At 47.2% G+C, this 15414-nt stretch overlaps 8 protein-coding genes across 8 annotated transcripts; 3 read left to right on the top strand and 5 right to left on the bottom strand.

Moving 5' to 3' along the window:
• Positions 1–221: 221 nt before the first annotated feature.
• Positions 222–892, bottom strand: N7517_008882 (GFA family protein; the record flags this gene model as incomplete). Its single annotated transcript, XM_056726611.1, has 2 exons — positions 222–342; positions 393–892. The coding sequence occupies 2 exons, from the start codon at positions 890–892 to the stop codon at positions 222–224; spliced, it is 621 nt and encodes a 206-aa protein (XP_056577462.1).
• A 1746-nt stretch (positions 893–2638) lies between these two features.
• On the bottom strand, positions 2639–3073 carry N7517_008881 (uncharacterized protein; the record flags this gene model as incomplete). Its single annotated transcript, XM_056726610.1, has 2 exons — positions 2639–2903; positions 2958–3073. The coding sequence occupies 2 exons, from the start codon at positions 3071–3073 to the stop codon at positions 2639–2641; spliced, it is 381 nt and encodes a 126-aa protein (XP_056577461.1).
• A 661-nt stretch (positions 3074–3734) lies between these two features.
• Positions 3735–5399, top strand: N7517_008880 (F-box domain protein; the record flags this gene model as incomplete). Its single annotated transcript, XM_056726609.1, has 2 exons — positions 3735–4015; positions 4073–5399. 2 exons carry the CDS (start codon positions 3735–3737, stop codon positions 5397–5399), a joined length of 1608 nt encoding a protein of 535 aa, XP_056577460.1.
• Positions 5400–5578: 179 nt separating this feature from the next.
• On the bottom strand, positions 5579–6701 carry N7517_008879 (DUF3431 domain-containing protein; the record flags this gene model as incomplete). The annotated part of the gene is made up of 3 exons (XM_056726608.1): positions 5579–5742; positions 5800–6254; positions 6319–6701. The coding sequence occupies 3 exons, from the start codon at positions 6699–6701 to the stop codon at positions 5579–5581; spliced, it is 1002 nt and encodes a 333-aa protein (XP_056577459.1).
• A 905-nt stretch (positions 6702–7606) lies between these two features.
• Positions 7607–9678, bottom strand: N7517_008878 (uncharacterized protein; the record flags this gene model as incomplete). Its single annotated transcript, XM_056726607.1, has 2 exons — positions 7607–9518; positions 9572–9678. 2 exons carry the CDS (start codon positions 9676–9678, stop codon positions 7607–7609), a joined length of 2019 nt encoding a protein of 672 aa, XP_056577458.1.
• A 537-nt stretch (positions 9679–10215) lies between these two features.
• Positions 10216–11866, bottom strand: N7517_008877 (glycoside hydrolase family 27 protein; the record flags this gene model as incomplete). Its single annotated transcript, XM_056726606.1, has 7 exons — positions 10216–10602; positions 10661–10845; positions 10899–11192; positions 11245–11334; positions 11388–11528; positions 11592–11724; positions 11789–11866. The coding sequence occupies 7 exons, from the start codon at positions 11864–11866 to the stop codon at positions 10216–10218; spliced, it is 1308 nt and encodes a 435-aa protein (XP_056577457.1).
• A 624-nt stretch (positions 11867–12490) lies between these two features.
• Positions 12491–12778, top strand: N7517_008876 (uncharacterized protein; the record flags this gene model as incomplete). The annotated part of the gene is made up of 1 exon (XM_056726605.1): positions 12491–12778. The coding sequence occupies one exon, from the start codon at positions 12491–12493 to the stop codon at positions 12776–12778; it is 288 nt and encodes a 95-aa protein (XP_056577456.1).
• Positions 12779–14689: 1911 nt separating this feature from the next.
• N7517_008875 (GNAT family N-acetyltransferase) lies at positions 14690–15298 on the top strand (the record flags this gene model as incomplete). Its single annotated transcript, XM_056726604.1, has 1 exon — positions 14690–15298. The coding sequence occupies one exon, from the start codon at positions 14690–14692 to the stop codon at positions 15296–15298; it is 609 nt and encodes a 202-aa protein (XP_056577455.1).
• Positions 15299–15414: the final 116 nt, after the last annotated feature.

Below are 15414 nucleotides of genomic sequence, written 5' to 3'. Positions count from 1 at the left end.
CAAAAGCGGCAAGGGGTGAGCACGAAAGCGTAGAATAGCGAGAATCCGTATAATCGTGCCAAGCGCCCAACACACACCAAGGGTGGTGTTGAAAAAGTGTTGGGCGCTTGGCACGATTACGGCTTCTATACTCATATTGTTACCTATTTATACAATGTCTTTTAGGTCCATTCCCCCGTCCCATAATACTTACATCTCATCTCGCCCATTGGAGTATGAAATCACTTCTCGACGATCCGGTTACCCTCGTCATCCATCCGGTCACTGTGATGCTCCATTCCACTCCACTTGGGGAGACCGTCATGGAAGTCTAGCATGCGTGACTCATAAAAGATATGACATCTAGCAGGATTATTGGCTTTCACCCATTGAGTAGGAGCATATAAACATACGCTGGCTTAAAAACCTCCCTCTTCTCTCGTTGTTCCTCACTGGATCCCTCGATCTCAATCAATTGAGGGAACATCAAACACATATTTCGGCCTTCGTCCATGATCGGTGTCCGGCAATTGGAACAAGACACCTTGGTAGGCAACATATGTTTTTGATTTTGATGTGTAGAAGAATAAAAGACCAGACTGCTCGTGCCACTGGTGAATGACACGTCATCCTTGTGGAAAATAGCCGCCCACTGAAGGGGAGCACCGTGGGTAACCTGGCACACGCGACAATGGCAGTATTTGGCGTTGAGTGGTTTCTCTCGCTTCAAGAGATAGGTGACTTTTCCACAGAGGCACTTTCCACGCCACTTGATGGGACCGAAGTCCTCCTTGGGTTGTGCCTCATATGGTGGGAGGTGCTTCCAGTGTGCTTCGGGGGTAGATTCTTGGGGTCTGTTGGTATGGGCCGGACAGGGAAGAGGATTGGAGAAGTGGCGGTCTGCTTCAGTCATGATGTGTGTGGTTTTTGGTAATATGAGAATTGAGTGAGGCAGTTGAAGTAGATGTTTTGCTTTTCTCGGTCTCCCAGGCCTGTTCGAATATATGGACAAGAACCACAATGATGTCAATGACCGCACCAATCATATATGGATTCAACTGAGGAATTGTAAGTGATTGCTCCACTAAATTCCAAGAATTTCAAGAATTGCAAGAATTTCTCGAAAATGAACCTGTTGGCTCAGTGATGTCATGTGCGTTCTCCATCATTTAAATGTTACAGTACCCAGTCTTATAGCGCTCCCTGGGTTCAAATCCCAGTTTTAGGGGACTTGGTGCCTGAATGCCTTGTTTTAGAACGGGAGAAAATTAAGATACCTGAATTACTATTATATATGCCTTCTTAATCAAAGTAACCTAATTCTGCTGGCGTTCACAAGTGTCAAAAATGAAGCTTTTCATCTCTATACGAATGCAGATATCTCCACATTCGTATAGAGATGAAAAGCTTCATATTGTGTATGAATAATTACAATACGATGTATAGAGCGGTGTGGAAAGAGGTGCTAAATAAGGCATTTAAGCATCAACAACCCCCTAATCGTCCGCCCATGTGGTCCTCTCACCAGTAGACGTGACATTCTTTGCGATTTCGGGGTCCAAGCCACAATGCAGCCAAGCTCTGACTTGCATACTAATCTTCATCCATTTGTCGGCATTGACGGAGTTTCTGGTTTGTCGACCTGCTTGTTGATTAGGCGATGGAGGTTGTGACCCCGAAGGATTTTTGTGATAGTATCGAGTCATGTGTCGAAATCTTCCTTTTCTTTGAGGACTGGCTCAATCTTGTAGCGCACGAAGCTGCCTAGGCCTTCTCCTTGGTCCCCTCCAATCGCTGACTGGTCAGCATCCTCGACAACCCTCCAATCTTTTCCTATCACGGCACCAGGGCCCCACAGCGGAGTCTACGCCATTGTCAGGACGTTGTTGTCAAGCTTCGAGCAAAGGAGGTGTGGAGGTATCGATGGTGGGGTCAAAGAACCCCAGAAAGTCTTTGTTTTAAGGCAGGAGCCCTAGAAATTTCTGCTTTTTGTGTGATTCTGATTCTCGAAAATCGACCACACATTGAATGCGACAACGAGATATGTACCCTCGTAAATCGATCTCTAGATCTTGTCAGTCGATGATTGGTTGTGGAGTCAAACCCGCAGTGGGGCCTCGATTCTCGTCCAATGAAGTTATCTGATCTCCCGGACTCTCTCTGCACGGGTCAACAATGATAGAAGTAAACCTCCTCGATTTAATGAATCGCAATCAATAGCGGGTCAAGCAAGGCGCTCATACCTATTGGGACTCGAGTGTAGTCCCAGAAAGTCAGGAGGGAGAGAGTTATATTGGAAAGGAGATGAGACTCCCGAACTATCTAGTTATCTACAAACACAGTGACAGAAGTACCTCCCGGCTACCCTAAACGATGTCCTTAGCGCTATCGTATAGGGGCCCGATATACGTATAGGCCTCCACTAAGTAGACACTGATCGCTAACTACGGAGTAAGCCTGCTTTCGAGCACGCATTTTAGATCCTAATTAGGGAATGAGCTTGTAGATTATTCTAAACATACTATTTAAGCCTCCCCTCTAACCATTGTGTCAACGACATAGTAAATAGGCACGTATTGTCTATATCTCCGAGTCTCGCGTCGACCTTAAAAGGTCCACATCCCGCTCCTCAAAAACATTGTAAGAATCTGAATATCTACTAAATATCACTACGACCGCTGGTAAGCATATAGTCAACCTGAACTCCACAGGAATCGCGAATAGTGAGGTGGGCTGGATCCTTAAAGGGTGTAATCTTCAACGGAAATGCAATGGATTTTTCATCGTCGTGACTACCATCCGCGTAGACGACAGAGCTACTCATAGTGAGGGTCACATTAACGAGGCCCTCGTCGGGAAGTGCTAGCTCCTTCTTTTTAGACTCAGGTATATAACCGCACAGGTAGGCGAAGAAGACACGGTCGCTTCATCAGGATAAACGTTATCAAGCTGCACCTTAAGGAGAGGGAGGATCTTACGCGAGAGTGGGCGTCGGGGCAATCTCGAGGAAGTCCATTTTCAATATCTGGTCTTCCTCGAGCACGATGTCGTATATGGCATCGTTATGGCCGGGGACCTTATCTTGTTGGACCATAACGTCCTCGCGGACGAGCAATTCTTACTGGTTGGTCTTGCCAAGAATAGCGAGTGCAGCGGTGCAAAGAGACAGGAATTGCAGGAGAATCGATTTCATCACGCAGCGGTGTGGATTAGATTTTGAGACAATTTGTGAGCAATAAGGGATGAGAGTGTTGGCTTTATGTCAACTACCTGATACTAGTTAGTAGCCGCCCTAAACTAGCGTCCAACCATAGGAGTACTGTAGTCCCCTCCCAGTTTCTAAGGTTATGATTAAATGAATTATATAGTAAAAAATCAAGGAAAAAGCTAGATAAGTATAAAATCCACAAAGAATATAGAAAAGAGACATTGAAATCAGTATACAAATATTAGCATACATGCTCAGAGCGGTGATATTGGCAGTATCCAATGAGAGAGTTGTGCCTCGGGTGGCACACTTCGTCGCCCGTAATAATATTTCAAATATTGACCGATGAAAAAGTCATGTCTTTCCAGGTCTTGCAAGTTGAAGTTATACAAAGATGTGATGAAATTAGACTGAAACGCCGGTGGGTGTTTCATGTTAGGGGCTGAGAGCTGAAGGCGGGCTATGACCCTTAAGACCCTGCATTAACGCGCTTTGTTCCTCACATCTTCCCCCCTCTATCATTTACATTCTTCCACATCTTCCAAGAATGGGCCTTTTTAACAAGCTGCGACGAAGCTCACGGCGAAGTGGAACGACCGACCCGCCATCGCCCCGCGTTAATGTTAACGTGTCCCGAGATTACACAAAATACCTACCTCGGCCAGTATTGGCGCGTATTTTCTCCTTTGTTTGTCCTCACACAGTCGATAACACATATGGTACCTCCGAGGAATCTGCAAGCGATGGCTGTATGCTATGTGATATGCGCGACCTGGCGCACTGCTCGCTTGTGAGCAAGCGGTGGTTTTTGGATGCGCGGGCGCTTCTGTAGGAGAGATCTCCGGCCTTTTGACAAATGTGAGACTAACGCCAACCTGCTACTAGTTATACAAACGTCCGAATCGACCCCGTCCATTACTGCCAACTCGAAATCGAATTAGCCGCCAAACGAAAACGCCGCTCGTTCTTTGACCGCAATGGCGATCCAATCGATGCCCCGCAGGTCCGTCTGGAAATGTTTATGCGAACAGTGCGAGAGTCACAGGGGCTAGGGAATATGGTGTTGTCGCTCCGAATGCCATACATGACCCGCGAGGCCAACAAAGCCAACGTCGCCCGAACTATCTCCGTCCTTCCTAATCTCCGCTTTGTTGACCTGCCGGTGGGTTTGTACAGCGACGAGTCATCATGTCTAGCATTGAAACAGGAGTTGATGGCTCGATGCCCCGAGCTGCGTCGGATGGCCTATCGGCGAGGTGCCGAGGGCAGTTTTTCGCGTCTGCCAGGATCCCAGCTGTGGATGAATTTGGAGGTGCTCGAGATATCTGGAGTCCAAATGGAGGCTAGTATTCTGCGTGGCGGACTCGCTTCATTCCCCCATCTTCGTGAACTCACGCTCGAAGATCTTGATTGGCTTGACGATTCTGCATTTGCAGTGAACGTTCCTCTTCCGCCATTCCCGTCAGTTCAGTCTCTTACACTTCGCGATACCCCTAATGTCACGGCAAGCGGGCTTGCCACGTTCCTTTCCATGCCAGCGAACCGAGCGAATTTGACATCTTTGATATTATCTTCTACTGGCATTGTTCCATCGGAACTACATAATATTATGTCCGCCGCTCCTCGGCTCGAGAGCCTCTCTATCGTCCAGGAGGTCTCTCGCTCATTCCCCATGGAGCAGATTCCTCCCATGGCATCGAAGTCGCTGCATCTCCTACACTATGAACTCACATCCCAAATCGATAATCATGGAATGCCACCGGTGGTATCCTCATACTATACCTACCTTATCTCGTCCTTGGTGTCTCGAACCTTGCCAGCACTCCGAGAGTTATACGTCCGCGATTCCTCATTCCCTGACACACTGTTGCTCATGCCTCCACCACGACTCTTCGGCGGTGGTGAAAATGGGCCGCAGATGCGGGGCGGTCTTTCGCAGCCCTTGAATGTGTACAGCAAGGGTCTGGATGAGTTTGAATGGAATTTCACACCATACGACCCCAGCCCTGCGCCCGGACGTCGCGACTCAAGTACGCGCCCCGTAAGTTTCCACGAGGCCCAGCTGAGCCGGTCTTGGGGCGGTGATGCGCGCAAGAGCGTGCTCGTTGGGAACGGGTTCGGTGGGTTCCTAGCTGTTCCAGCCGACGAAGAGCGACCCAGGAGTAGTCAGGGACACCAGAAGCGATTGAGTAAACAGGATTTATGGCGATGAGGCTCTTATATATGGATGAATTTCACTGTGTGGAATGGTCAGTACGGACATTTGGCTCGAGGTCAAAAATGCGTCTAGCCGGACGAGGAACACGCTTCATGAAATGATGATTGAGTACATAGGTGTCTAAGGGAAATGTTCAGTTCATTCAAGCATAATCAGGCGATATACATGCGTGGCTATTCCGTGGTTTCACTCTGTTCTGGCCATCCTTTTGGCAGCTGTAAACCGCGCCATACCCACTGCTTTTGGAGGTCGCTGTCAGTCATATTACAATAACCGTATGTCTGGCAATAGCATTGACGTTGATCAAGACAATACTGAGCCGGTTTTCCAAAGATCACTGTAAAAGGGCAAGATTAGCAAGAGATCAAGAGATCAGCGCGAAGGAGCGACCCACTATGCCATGAATACTCCAGAATCCGGCCACTGATGCCGGCCTCCAAATCGGTATCCATCAACCACCGCTGCAAACGAACATAGTGCTCCAGACTCTGCTCGTGAATCTTCGTCTTGGACAAAGCAAACTGACTACAACACGGTGTCCCGACAACCTCCGGGACCTCCGTACGCGGGAACAGCTCCATAAACCGATCAGGATACTCGACCGCAGTGGGATGTCCGGCGTCTTCTGGTCTCTCGCGAAGATAGCGAGCGGGTTCGAGTTCGGTGGGACATCCGACGCTCCAGGCACAGCGCATATTCACGTAACCGGCCTCTTGGACGAAGTCGAGGTTGAGATGGTTGATGGAGATCACCGAGTCGTAGAGCGGGTTATCGACATGCCATTGGTAACGGCCGCCGTGTAGGAAGATTGATACTTCGGGGAGGGACCAGTAGCGATCAATAATATAGCTGTTTCAGAAGTCAATTAGTATGATAGTAAGCTTGTGAACGAGTCGCAATATCAAAAACCTACGTCAGATATACCATAGCCTCATTACCCTTATTTACGGGCACCGTCAAGCCAATGTCTCCATGTTTCGCATCCGCACGATAAATATTCACCCTCCACTCTGGGAGATGTTCCTCGACCCAGGACATATTGCTCGCTTGTATAGCGGCAAGAACCAATTCCTTCTCGGCAGGTACAAGATCCGGAACGAAACGATCATCAGCCACAATGATACCCTGAATAGTTGTCCAACTTGTACCTATACTCGGTGCTCGATCGAGAATCAGCTGATATGATAGAAGTAGTAAAGTCACAGCTAGACCGAGGTAAATGAAGACTCGCGACCGTGCTGAGGCGGCATCGCGGGGGGACGCGCAATCCCGAAGCGGGGAATAAAACCACCTCATTGCATGGTTTTTGTATTTATGTGAAAAAGAAGTAAGAAGTACAAATGGACAATTGACGATATTAAGTGTTCCAGGTCAGAAATAAGAATATCTCAGGGTAGACACTCTGACGTAGGGGACTCGGGGTATTTCCATGGTTACATGGGGATATCAACATAGTAGCAAATGGATCTTACAAAGGTACAAAGGTACGAATAGGAAGAATAGCATTCAAATCCGGTTTCTTCTACTCCGGTAGGGTTGTACCTTATTGTATCCACAGCTATTTAAAGGGTGCCTAGATAAGACAGAGGGGACTGAAAACGGACAATCCCATTTGTTTTTGTACATACTACATAGATGGCAGTATGTACTGACACCTACTGATACTATCACACGTTAATTGATTTAATTGACCTGTTTCTATATAGATTGAAAACAGCTGGATAAACTACTATGTATAGCTGACGGAGTATAGATGATCTAACTGTAAATCCTTCGGGTTATATCTCCGGACCCGCTTTTTATGGCAACTTCATGTAATTAAGGTGGTAATTTATCAAGTGTATACAGTCAGTCCAGTTAAATACAGCACAATTGTAGCTTTTTATTGGCTTACATTCGTACTCCAGTCCAGTGAGTATCTGTATTACTTACTGACTAGGCAGGAACAGGTAATGGGGATCCTAGCTTAGAAAGTGGGTCCGAACAAAATTCTTAGGCAACGGGGACAGTAATATGGTTAACACAAAGGTCCATGCCCTTTCAAAGGGATCATTTATCCAGGTTCGAGTCCCGGGCCTGGCATTCCTTTTTTTTTATCTACTAGAATGCTAAACATGTTCTAAAAAAGAAAGTTACAGAAAAAAAAAAATGAATGAATACTGCTTAATAGCAGTGTTAGTATGACTCACCTGAATTCACATCTAGAGTTTCTCAGTCAAATCATTCACGCTCGGACGACTCCTCAAATTGTATCGGGTTTGAGTAGAGTCTTGACGCGGGCGCGAAGCTGATGCACGGGATTTGCGTTTGGCAGACTGGACTGCCTTCCCTTCAGCTGGGGCTTGTGCAGGAAGCAACGCTGTCTGGATTGGCTGTGGGTACCTGAGGCTAGAAGCGACAGGGTGTGTACCCATCTGTTTTGGGTTCAATGGCTCTGGAGCAAAAGTAATCTCCTGGGGCACATCAACACATGTATCCATTCCTACAGGGAAGAACGGCATGTACTGGGGCTGGTTCAGGAATTCGTCCATAGTCTGCTGAGTGAGTCCAGAAAAGTCGATCTCAGGTAGACCGGCCATATCAAAATCATTCAGTTCTGCGTCAAAAGAGTTCATTTCCGGGAGATCACAAGAGGGTAGGTCTGGGAGATCAAAAGAGGGTAGGTCTGGGAGATCAACAGTGGTTGGGTTCGCTAGATCAACAGAGGTCAGGTCCGGTAGACCTGTCAGATCAAAAGTGTTCTGTTCTGGTATATCTAAATCCATATTCATATCCAAACTATCGTCATTCAAAAACTGGATGAAGTCCACGTTAGCCAAGTCCTCGTCGGTCCAGTTCATTGCCTGTGTCAAGTCCGATGCATTCACATCTGGCTCACCCATGGTATCGTCATTCAGAAGCCCGCTGAAGTCAATATCTGGTATATCCGCTCCGCTCCAGTCCATCGTCTGTGTCCAGTCAATATTATTCAAATCTGCTGGACCTGCAGAATATTCTTGCAGTAGTTGCGCATTGATTTGATCCATAGTGGTATCAAGTAAATCATCCTCAAGGAAACTAAAATCCTTTGTCTGCTCTGCAGTCAAGTGAGGGAAGTCTGGGATCTGCTTCATGGAAGCCTGACGGCCCTGGTTGAACGAGGCGCTTGTCTGTGTGCGTTGTGACGAACGTTGCGATGAGGTCCGTGAGGTAGCAAAAAACCCAGTAGACGTAGTTTCGGGCGACGGGTTCCATGAAGGTGTGTTAGAAGGTCGCTGGTCACTGAAATCCTTAAAGGGCAATGGCTGCAAGTAAGTAACATATTGGTAGTTTGAGCGTTTGCGGTTTACCACCTGTGGCGGGAGTGTGATTTGCATATAGGGATGCATGGACATGATGGGCTCTGAATTGCCGGGAAACTGAATCGTGGGGACTGTGATATCAATAGTGTCCAGCCAAATCCCCAGGGCCAGATCCCCACTGAACTTGGGGCTTTTCTTGCGTAGTTCAGCAAACTCCGCCTCGCCAAACACTCTTACCTTTTTCCCATGTCTTGTAATGTGCTGAGGATTCATCCGGTAATACCCACAGTACCTAAGAACTGCGGGAAGCACCAACTCAGGGCGATAGTCCGAGACGGATTTCAAGTCAGTGATTTGGAAGTTGTTGCTGCCGTCAGGGATAGGCTGCCGACTATACACTGCGTGAACAGCATACTGCAAAACGAAACTAGGAGCAGTATCCATAAGATCACGGAATCTGCGAAAGGCAATAGCCTGGAGGTCGGCAATTCTAAGGAGAAGGGCAGTTTGGAACATCGACAAGTGAATGCGCAAGAGCTGACAGATCTGAGGACAAGTCACGCAACCACCTGGGCAGGCACTAATAGAGTAATGATTCAAGTCGCCTTCGTCAACGGAATAGTCACCAGTGTAAAAGAAATTAAGAAGGCTGTCAATCTGCTCAAGACGTACCAAGTCAGGAAGAACAAGTCTCTGGGTATCTCCAGTCTTGTGGATTCGCCAGTCGATCCAACGGGTTGACTTGCGAATCACATCCAAGTGGACATCCCAGCTACGTTGGCGGTTGCCTGGGTGCCGCAGCCTGAAATCGGGGGCATGGCTGTCGAAGTATCTAAGAAAATGTAAGTATATATCCATTTATGGGGGATGTCTTTTGTCACTTACTCGTCCTGCTGAGTTTGGAGTTGAGCCTTGCGGTTACCCAACTCGCCCCAACCCAGCCAAACTCGGGGCAACCCGGCATGAGGGTCGCAATGATGATGGGAAGGCATGATTGCCGTAAGATAGTCTGTAAATAAAATGTGTTAATCTGAATGGGTTTGATGGTAGTAAATATACTTAGAATGTGATTGTAGACGTGAAGTGAAACTGAGGATTGTGCCGGGGCATCGAGGCTCTTAAATACTCGAGTGGGTTATTTTTTTCACAAAGGTATTGATTCCTTGGAATCTGACAATGCCAATAAAGTCATCAAAGCCATTAAAGAATCTATAAATACTTGGCTGAATATCAAACGCCAACATTCTTTGTCCCTCGACTGTCCTGCGGCACACAACCTTGGATTCGGATCAAGCGACGAGTTCCGATTGACGGAATAATTATCCTTGTTCTAGTTACAGACGGTCTGAACATAGCTATTGTATTTTCTGTCTTCATTGTCAAATATTGCCTTAGGCTCTTTGAGACGTGACAATACCCATGAACAATACTCTTTATACTCTCTATTCCAAGCGTGAAATGAGATGAGCCACGGGAAGGGAATTCCAAATATGTGCATGTCTATTCATCCACTCATAATTGATGTCCGTCTAGCATTGTTCCTTGACCACCAACACAGCCGCATCATGACTCTTCAGTGAGGCGCTATACTCAGACTTTACACATCCCAGATCCTTGCCAGTCCAAGCATCAATAACCTTATATGCATCATGGCTGTTAAGCTCCGGGATCTCGCTCCATTTCGCAGTGCGCGTAGAAGTGGCATCCTCGGAATTCAGCATAAGCACCAAAGTACCCTCTAGAGTGGACGATGGACCAGACCAATATTCTGCTGGATGGACCGGGTCAAAAGTCCAGTCGGTGTTGTATCCCCATTTATAAGGATGGGCAGGACTGCCAATAATAGGGTCTTGATTGAAGTCAAGAAGGTACTTGTTCTTCAAAATGGCCAAGTGGTCATCGTTGATGGAATCGAGCTGTGCATTTGTCAGTATATCTTGCGATAAGGATGAGAGATTCAAAGATATCACGTACCGCGGTGCCAATGATCAGAGGGGACTTCATGACAGCCCAGAGTGCAAAGTGCGCCCTATTTTCCTCGATAGTAAGATCTCCATTGCCAACCTCCAACATATCCGGGTCCGGATAACCCCAGAAATTGGCGTAGTTCATCAAGAAGCTGTTCTCATTGGCAATCTCGGCGATACGGGCCCAATCCGCTGAATACAGAGTCAGTCATTAGCCCTCCCACGGTATCAGTCAAACAACTCACGGGTGATATCGAGCGACATGCGCCACGAGTTTCCAGTTTGATTGCCCCAGGTATTCACATCAGCATAACCCCAGTCACAAAGTGAATAGAAGATCGTGCGGTCAACATTGAGCAGCGCATCGCGCATGGCAGTATACCGCTGGTATGTCTTTGATGTTTTCCAGTCATATCCTTCTGGGGCAGGCTTGGTGAGATCAGGACAGGTACCATTAGGGAAGTTCCCCTTATCAGGGACACAGTCATTATATGTATCTTCCCAGTCACTGGGGACTCCGCAGTTGTCATATTTGAGGTCTGCATGTTTTAGTGTTTGGTAACATGTTAACAGGGAGAGAATAATTCTTACAGTCAATACCCCATTCAGCAAAAGACTGCGCATCGACTTTCTCGTATCCCAGACTGGCGGGATATGCAGCACAGGTAGTCTCACCAGCACCTAGCATATATCAGATAATTTTGATCAGCACGGAGGAGAGTAGGGGTACTAACTGCTGTAGATCCCAATTTTCAGTCCCAAATCATGGACTTGCTTTGCAACACCAGAAATACCATCGGGGAACTTGGATGGATCTGGAATCATACGCTTTGTACTCTCGTCGCGTTTGTCCTTGATACTCCAGCAGTCATCGACTAGGAATGGTTAGTTAGTCGCACCTTTTTTTTTTTTTTTTTTTCGTAAGATTCAGTTCATACTGTTCACATATTCATAACCCAGATCCTTCAGTCCAAGATTGACCACCTCATTGGCGGCGGTAATGACCTTCTTGGAATCGATATCGCATCCGAAGGCATTCCAGGAATTCCATCCTAAAGCAGGTAATTTTCCCTATTTTGAGTCAGTATTTCTGTGGTTTTTTTTTTTTCAGAATCACCAAAGAGAGAAAACACACAACGTCATTTTTCCTAACCAGAGCATTTGCTGCGGGTAGCAAAGGCAATGCAACAGCGAGAGTCAATGGCCCTAGCATGATATCAATTTTTATTTTGCTTCTCTGTACGAATTCACTAAATCCAATAAACCTGTTGATCTTTATACCTCCCTCGTGCGGGGAATAGTCAATGTCACCATGTCACCTTGATTAACTTGACGTAGGAATAACAGTGTCGATCATCCCAGGGTTTCATTCGCACTGGATAGTAGTATTGCTTACATGCACAGCAGTTTGAAGGGTTATTCAGTGGGTAATCCTCCGGTTCTTGCATACTGTCACATCCGGTCCCCGATAATCCCGCTTGGGCCGTTAAGCTATGCAGATCACTAGAAAATGGCCTATACCCTCAAAGAATACTATAGTGTCATGAAAGCAAAATATCTAGTTTTGGTAGGTTGTTTGAAGTCGGGTAGTTTATTGGCGGATTGTAGGCTGACTCTTTACTAAGAGCCAAGGAGAAGAGAGAGGATAGAGGATACCAACGATATGTGGATGACTATGGGAAGAAACTATCTCTGGAAGCAAGCAACACTTTGGTGGCCTGGACCCTAAGGCACCAGGGGAGGACAACCTCACTAACTACCTAACTAGTTACATGTAGCCAACATAACCTCATTACTCCTTCCAATCTCCAACTAATATTCACATGCCCTAGCTAAAATGGACGAATTATCCGGTGCAAATACAGAAATTCCAAAGCCCTTCCCTATCACGTTAGACAACAGCGGTCACATCCCCCTCCAAGTCCCGGGGCTCAAAGACATTCCAATCCATTATGAGCTCCCATCCCAGACGCGCTTCGCACATGGAATGGTGGAGTGGCGACAAACCCCTGCAGTGACAGCCCGCGAGTTAGCCATGGTCGCCGTAATGAATCAACTCACCGACCGCCCGGAGTGGCATTTGGATATATCCAACGACCAGGTTGTCGCGGACTGCCACAGATAGGTCGTCGCAACAGCCCCACTGATGAGCAAAATAGCGTGGACCTGGTGCGTGAAGGAAATGCAGGATAAAGCTATCTCTTTCCGCGAGAATCAACATGTCCGGGTGCTTGACAGGAGATCCTGCGTATGTAAATCGGATACGACGACTCTGAACACTTTGGCCGGGGTGTTCAGGCGGTTGGTTTCTTCTATGCTCAACCAGGAGCCGGAACTAGAGCAGTAGAATCTGGATTCTCCGTCTAGCCAGGTATTCAATCTCCTCGATCCCTTGTTAATCTCCTTGGTTTACGGAAGAAGTCTGGTCTTAGGGGATGGAGGGAAAGTGGACCTACACAACATTTTGGGCTCCTACAACAATGCGACAGTCGCACCAAAACATTTCGATAGACGGGTGGACTCCCAGGCTTTGCAGAAGAGCATAGACGAATGTGGTCATCTACCCGAGGCTGGTTTTCCTAGTGCTTCCGAATCAAAGTCCGACTTTTATCGCTGGAGCTCAAATTACCAATTCTCCCGTGTGAGGTGGAGCTTTTTGAGGAGTCCGGAACGGAGTTGCAGATTACCTCATACATCGATGATCTACATCCGGCTCATAAGGGGCTATATCAGGCCGTTGAGAAACTTGTATCCCTAGCGATCGAGCCGTGGAATGAATATCTCGTCCAGGGGCAGCGTGGCTGAGAGCTAAACGAGCACATTGCAGCAGTGGCCGTCTTCGCATACAACATTGCGAATATAACCGAACCCCGGATCGCATATCGCCAGTACACTAGCCTGGCCGGATGCTTTTATCAATATGCCAAGGAAATCTATACAACGGCGGACAATGATTGGCGACCTTTCGCCCACAGAACCCCCACAATTCCCACACAAGCCACATATCCCAAAGCTGTTGCCGATATCAAGATAATGAGGTCATGACTGGATAATTGGGCCTCTCGACCTGAACCCTTCAATCCCACGACGGTTCGTTGTTTCCTACACACGATCACACCGGGTTGGGTATACACTTTCCCCATCGGCAATAAGAAAGAAATCGCGTGTCTGACCCATTTCACACTGATCCTCCTTATCAAGTCCTTAGATAAGCGAATCCACTTCCAAGGTTTCCCCTTCGGCCCGCGTTCAGTGGGGCCGCTCGGGCCACATCCCGAGATCTATCTACCGGAGATGATGGCAACAACTGACAACGACAAACGATGGCGGGTTCCTCTGGGTTCGCCATAATGAGACATACCGAACGGGATGGGGCATTAGAATGTTTTAGTCGCTACATTGTCTCGGTTTGCTACGTGAAATTGTGAAGACAAAATCCAATCACGGCAATGGAGACAGTCATCACGCTTCACATGCAGATGCGGCTCACGCGGGCTATTGGCTGTCATATATTGCACAATCAATGCTTTGTTCAGCGGACGGAACACCCGAAAAGCCGAAGAGCATCCTTGACAAGAAGGGCGACATCCTTCGCGATGATATCACTGGTGAAGGTGTTGAGCACCGTTGCAGAGATCAGAGCTTGTTGTGGGAGTTAGCGTGCCGGACAGAACAAGAACCTATAGGCGCAATGCCACAAGCAAGTCTTGGAGATACTGTTTGGAATTTTTTTAGCTAGAGTCGGGAATAAAACTTTGGACATTTATTGCTCATGTATATAAGACAATATGGCCCTTTTCCTCCAAACAGCTCTGCGTAGGGCATTTCAGCTATAGTTCTCCTCTTAACAGAATATCCCAGCACCAATTACCTTTGATCTAGCGCACTTACTAATAATATTCCCTCGCCTAGCTATTTATAGAGCGCACGATTTTATCTTTTCTACTTGTTTATGGCCTTATCTGCCAGTGTACAGCCCAGTGTCTATGAAATCCAAAGTTTTTTTCTATATTACGGCACCCTCTACATGCCCACTATGAATACCTCCATCCCAGCCCATTTCAGCATCCCAACTGAACGGCTCCACATATCCTACCTTGAGCCCGGAAACCATACACACAGCACCTTTCTCTACCACCTCTGGAATACCGATGAATTCATCGTGGCAGAAGGCAACACAGGCCTTGATACACAAGAGAAGATTGACGAGTTCATAACTAACAAAGTCCAAACCAACTACAAGAGAAACGGATATGGACAAATGCTTGTGTCTTTAAAACCGCACGCTGGTGCCTCATTGGCCGAAAGCAAACCGATTGGAATCGTCTCCCTAATGAAGGGGGATGGAGAGAACGCATACACAGCGCCTGATGTAGGGTACACTATTCTACCACAAGAGAATAAGAAGGGATATGCCACTGAAGCGGCGCTTGGGCTAATCGCCTATGCAAAGAGAGAATTGGGTGTGGAAGGGGTATTTGGGTTCTGTGCTCAAAATGATCAGCGCAGTCGGAGAGTCTTGGAGAAGATTGGGATGGAGTTTCGGGGGGAACGACATCTGAGGTTTTTTGGAGGGGCGCATAGTGCTGTCTATGCATTGCCTGGAATGGAGGATTTGAAGGATTATGGAATTGAGGATGATTAAGATGTCAGATATAGGTGACAAGTGCAAGAATTCTTCGTGTACGGTGCCTAAATAAATGGTATACCCTAAAAGAATATATGAAACTTTTTGACTCTAACAACCATCATGATACATAT

This window comes from Penicillium concentricum, assembly GCF_028827145.1.
Source record: "Penicillium concentricum strain IBT 3081 chromosome Unknown utg000003l_segment0_segment0, whole genome shotgun sequence".
Taxonomy (NCBI): Eukaryota; Fungi; Ascomycota; class Eurotiomycetes; order Eurotiales; family Aspergillaceae; genus Penicillium; species Penicillium concentricum.
Note: the sequence above shows the minus strand (reverse complement) of the source record. Positions and strands in the feature narration are given on the sequence as shown.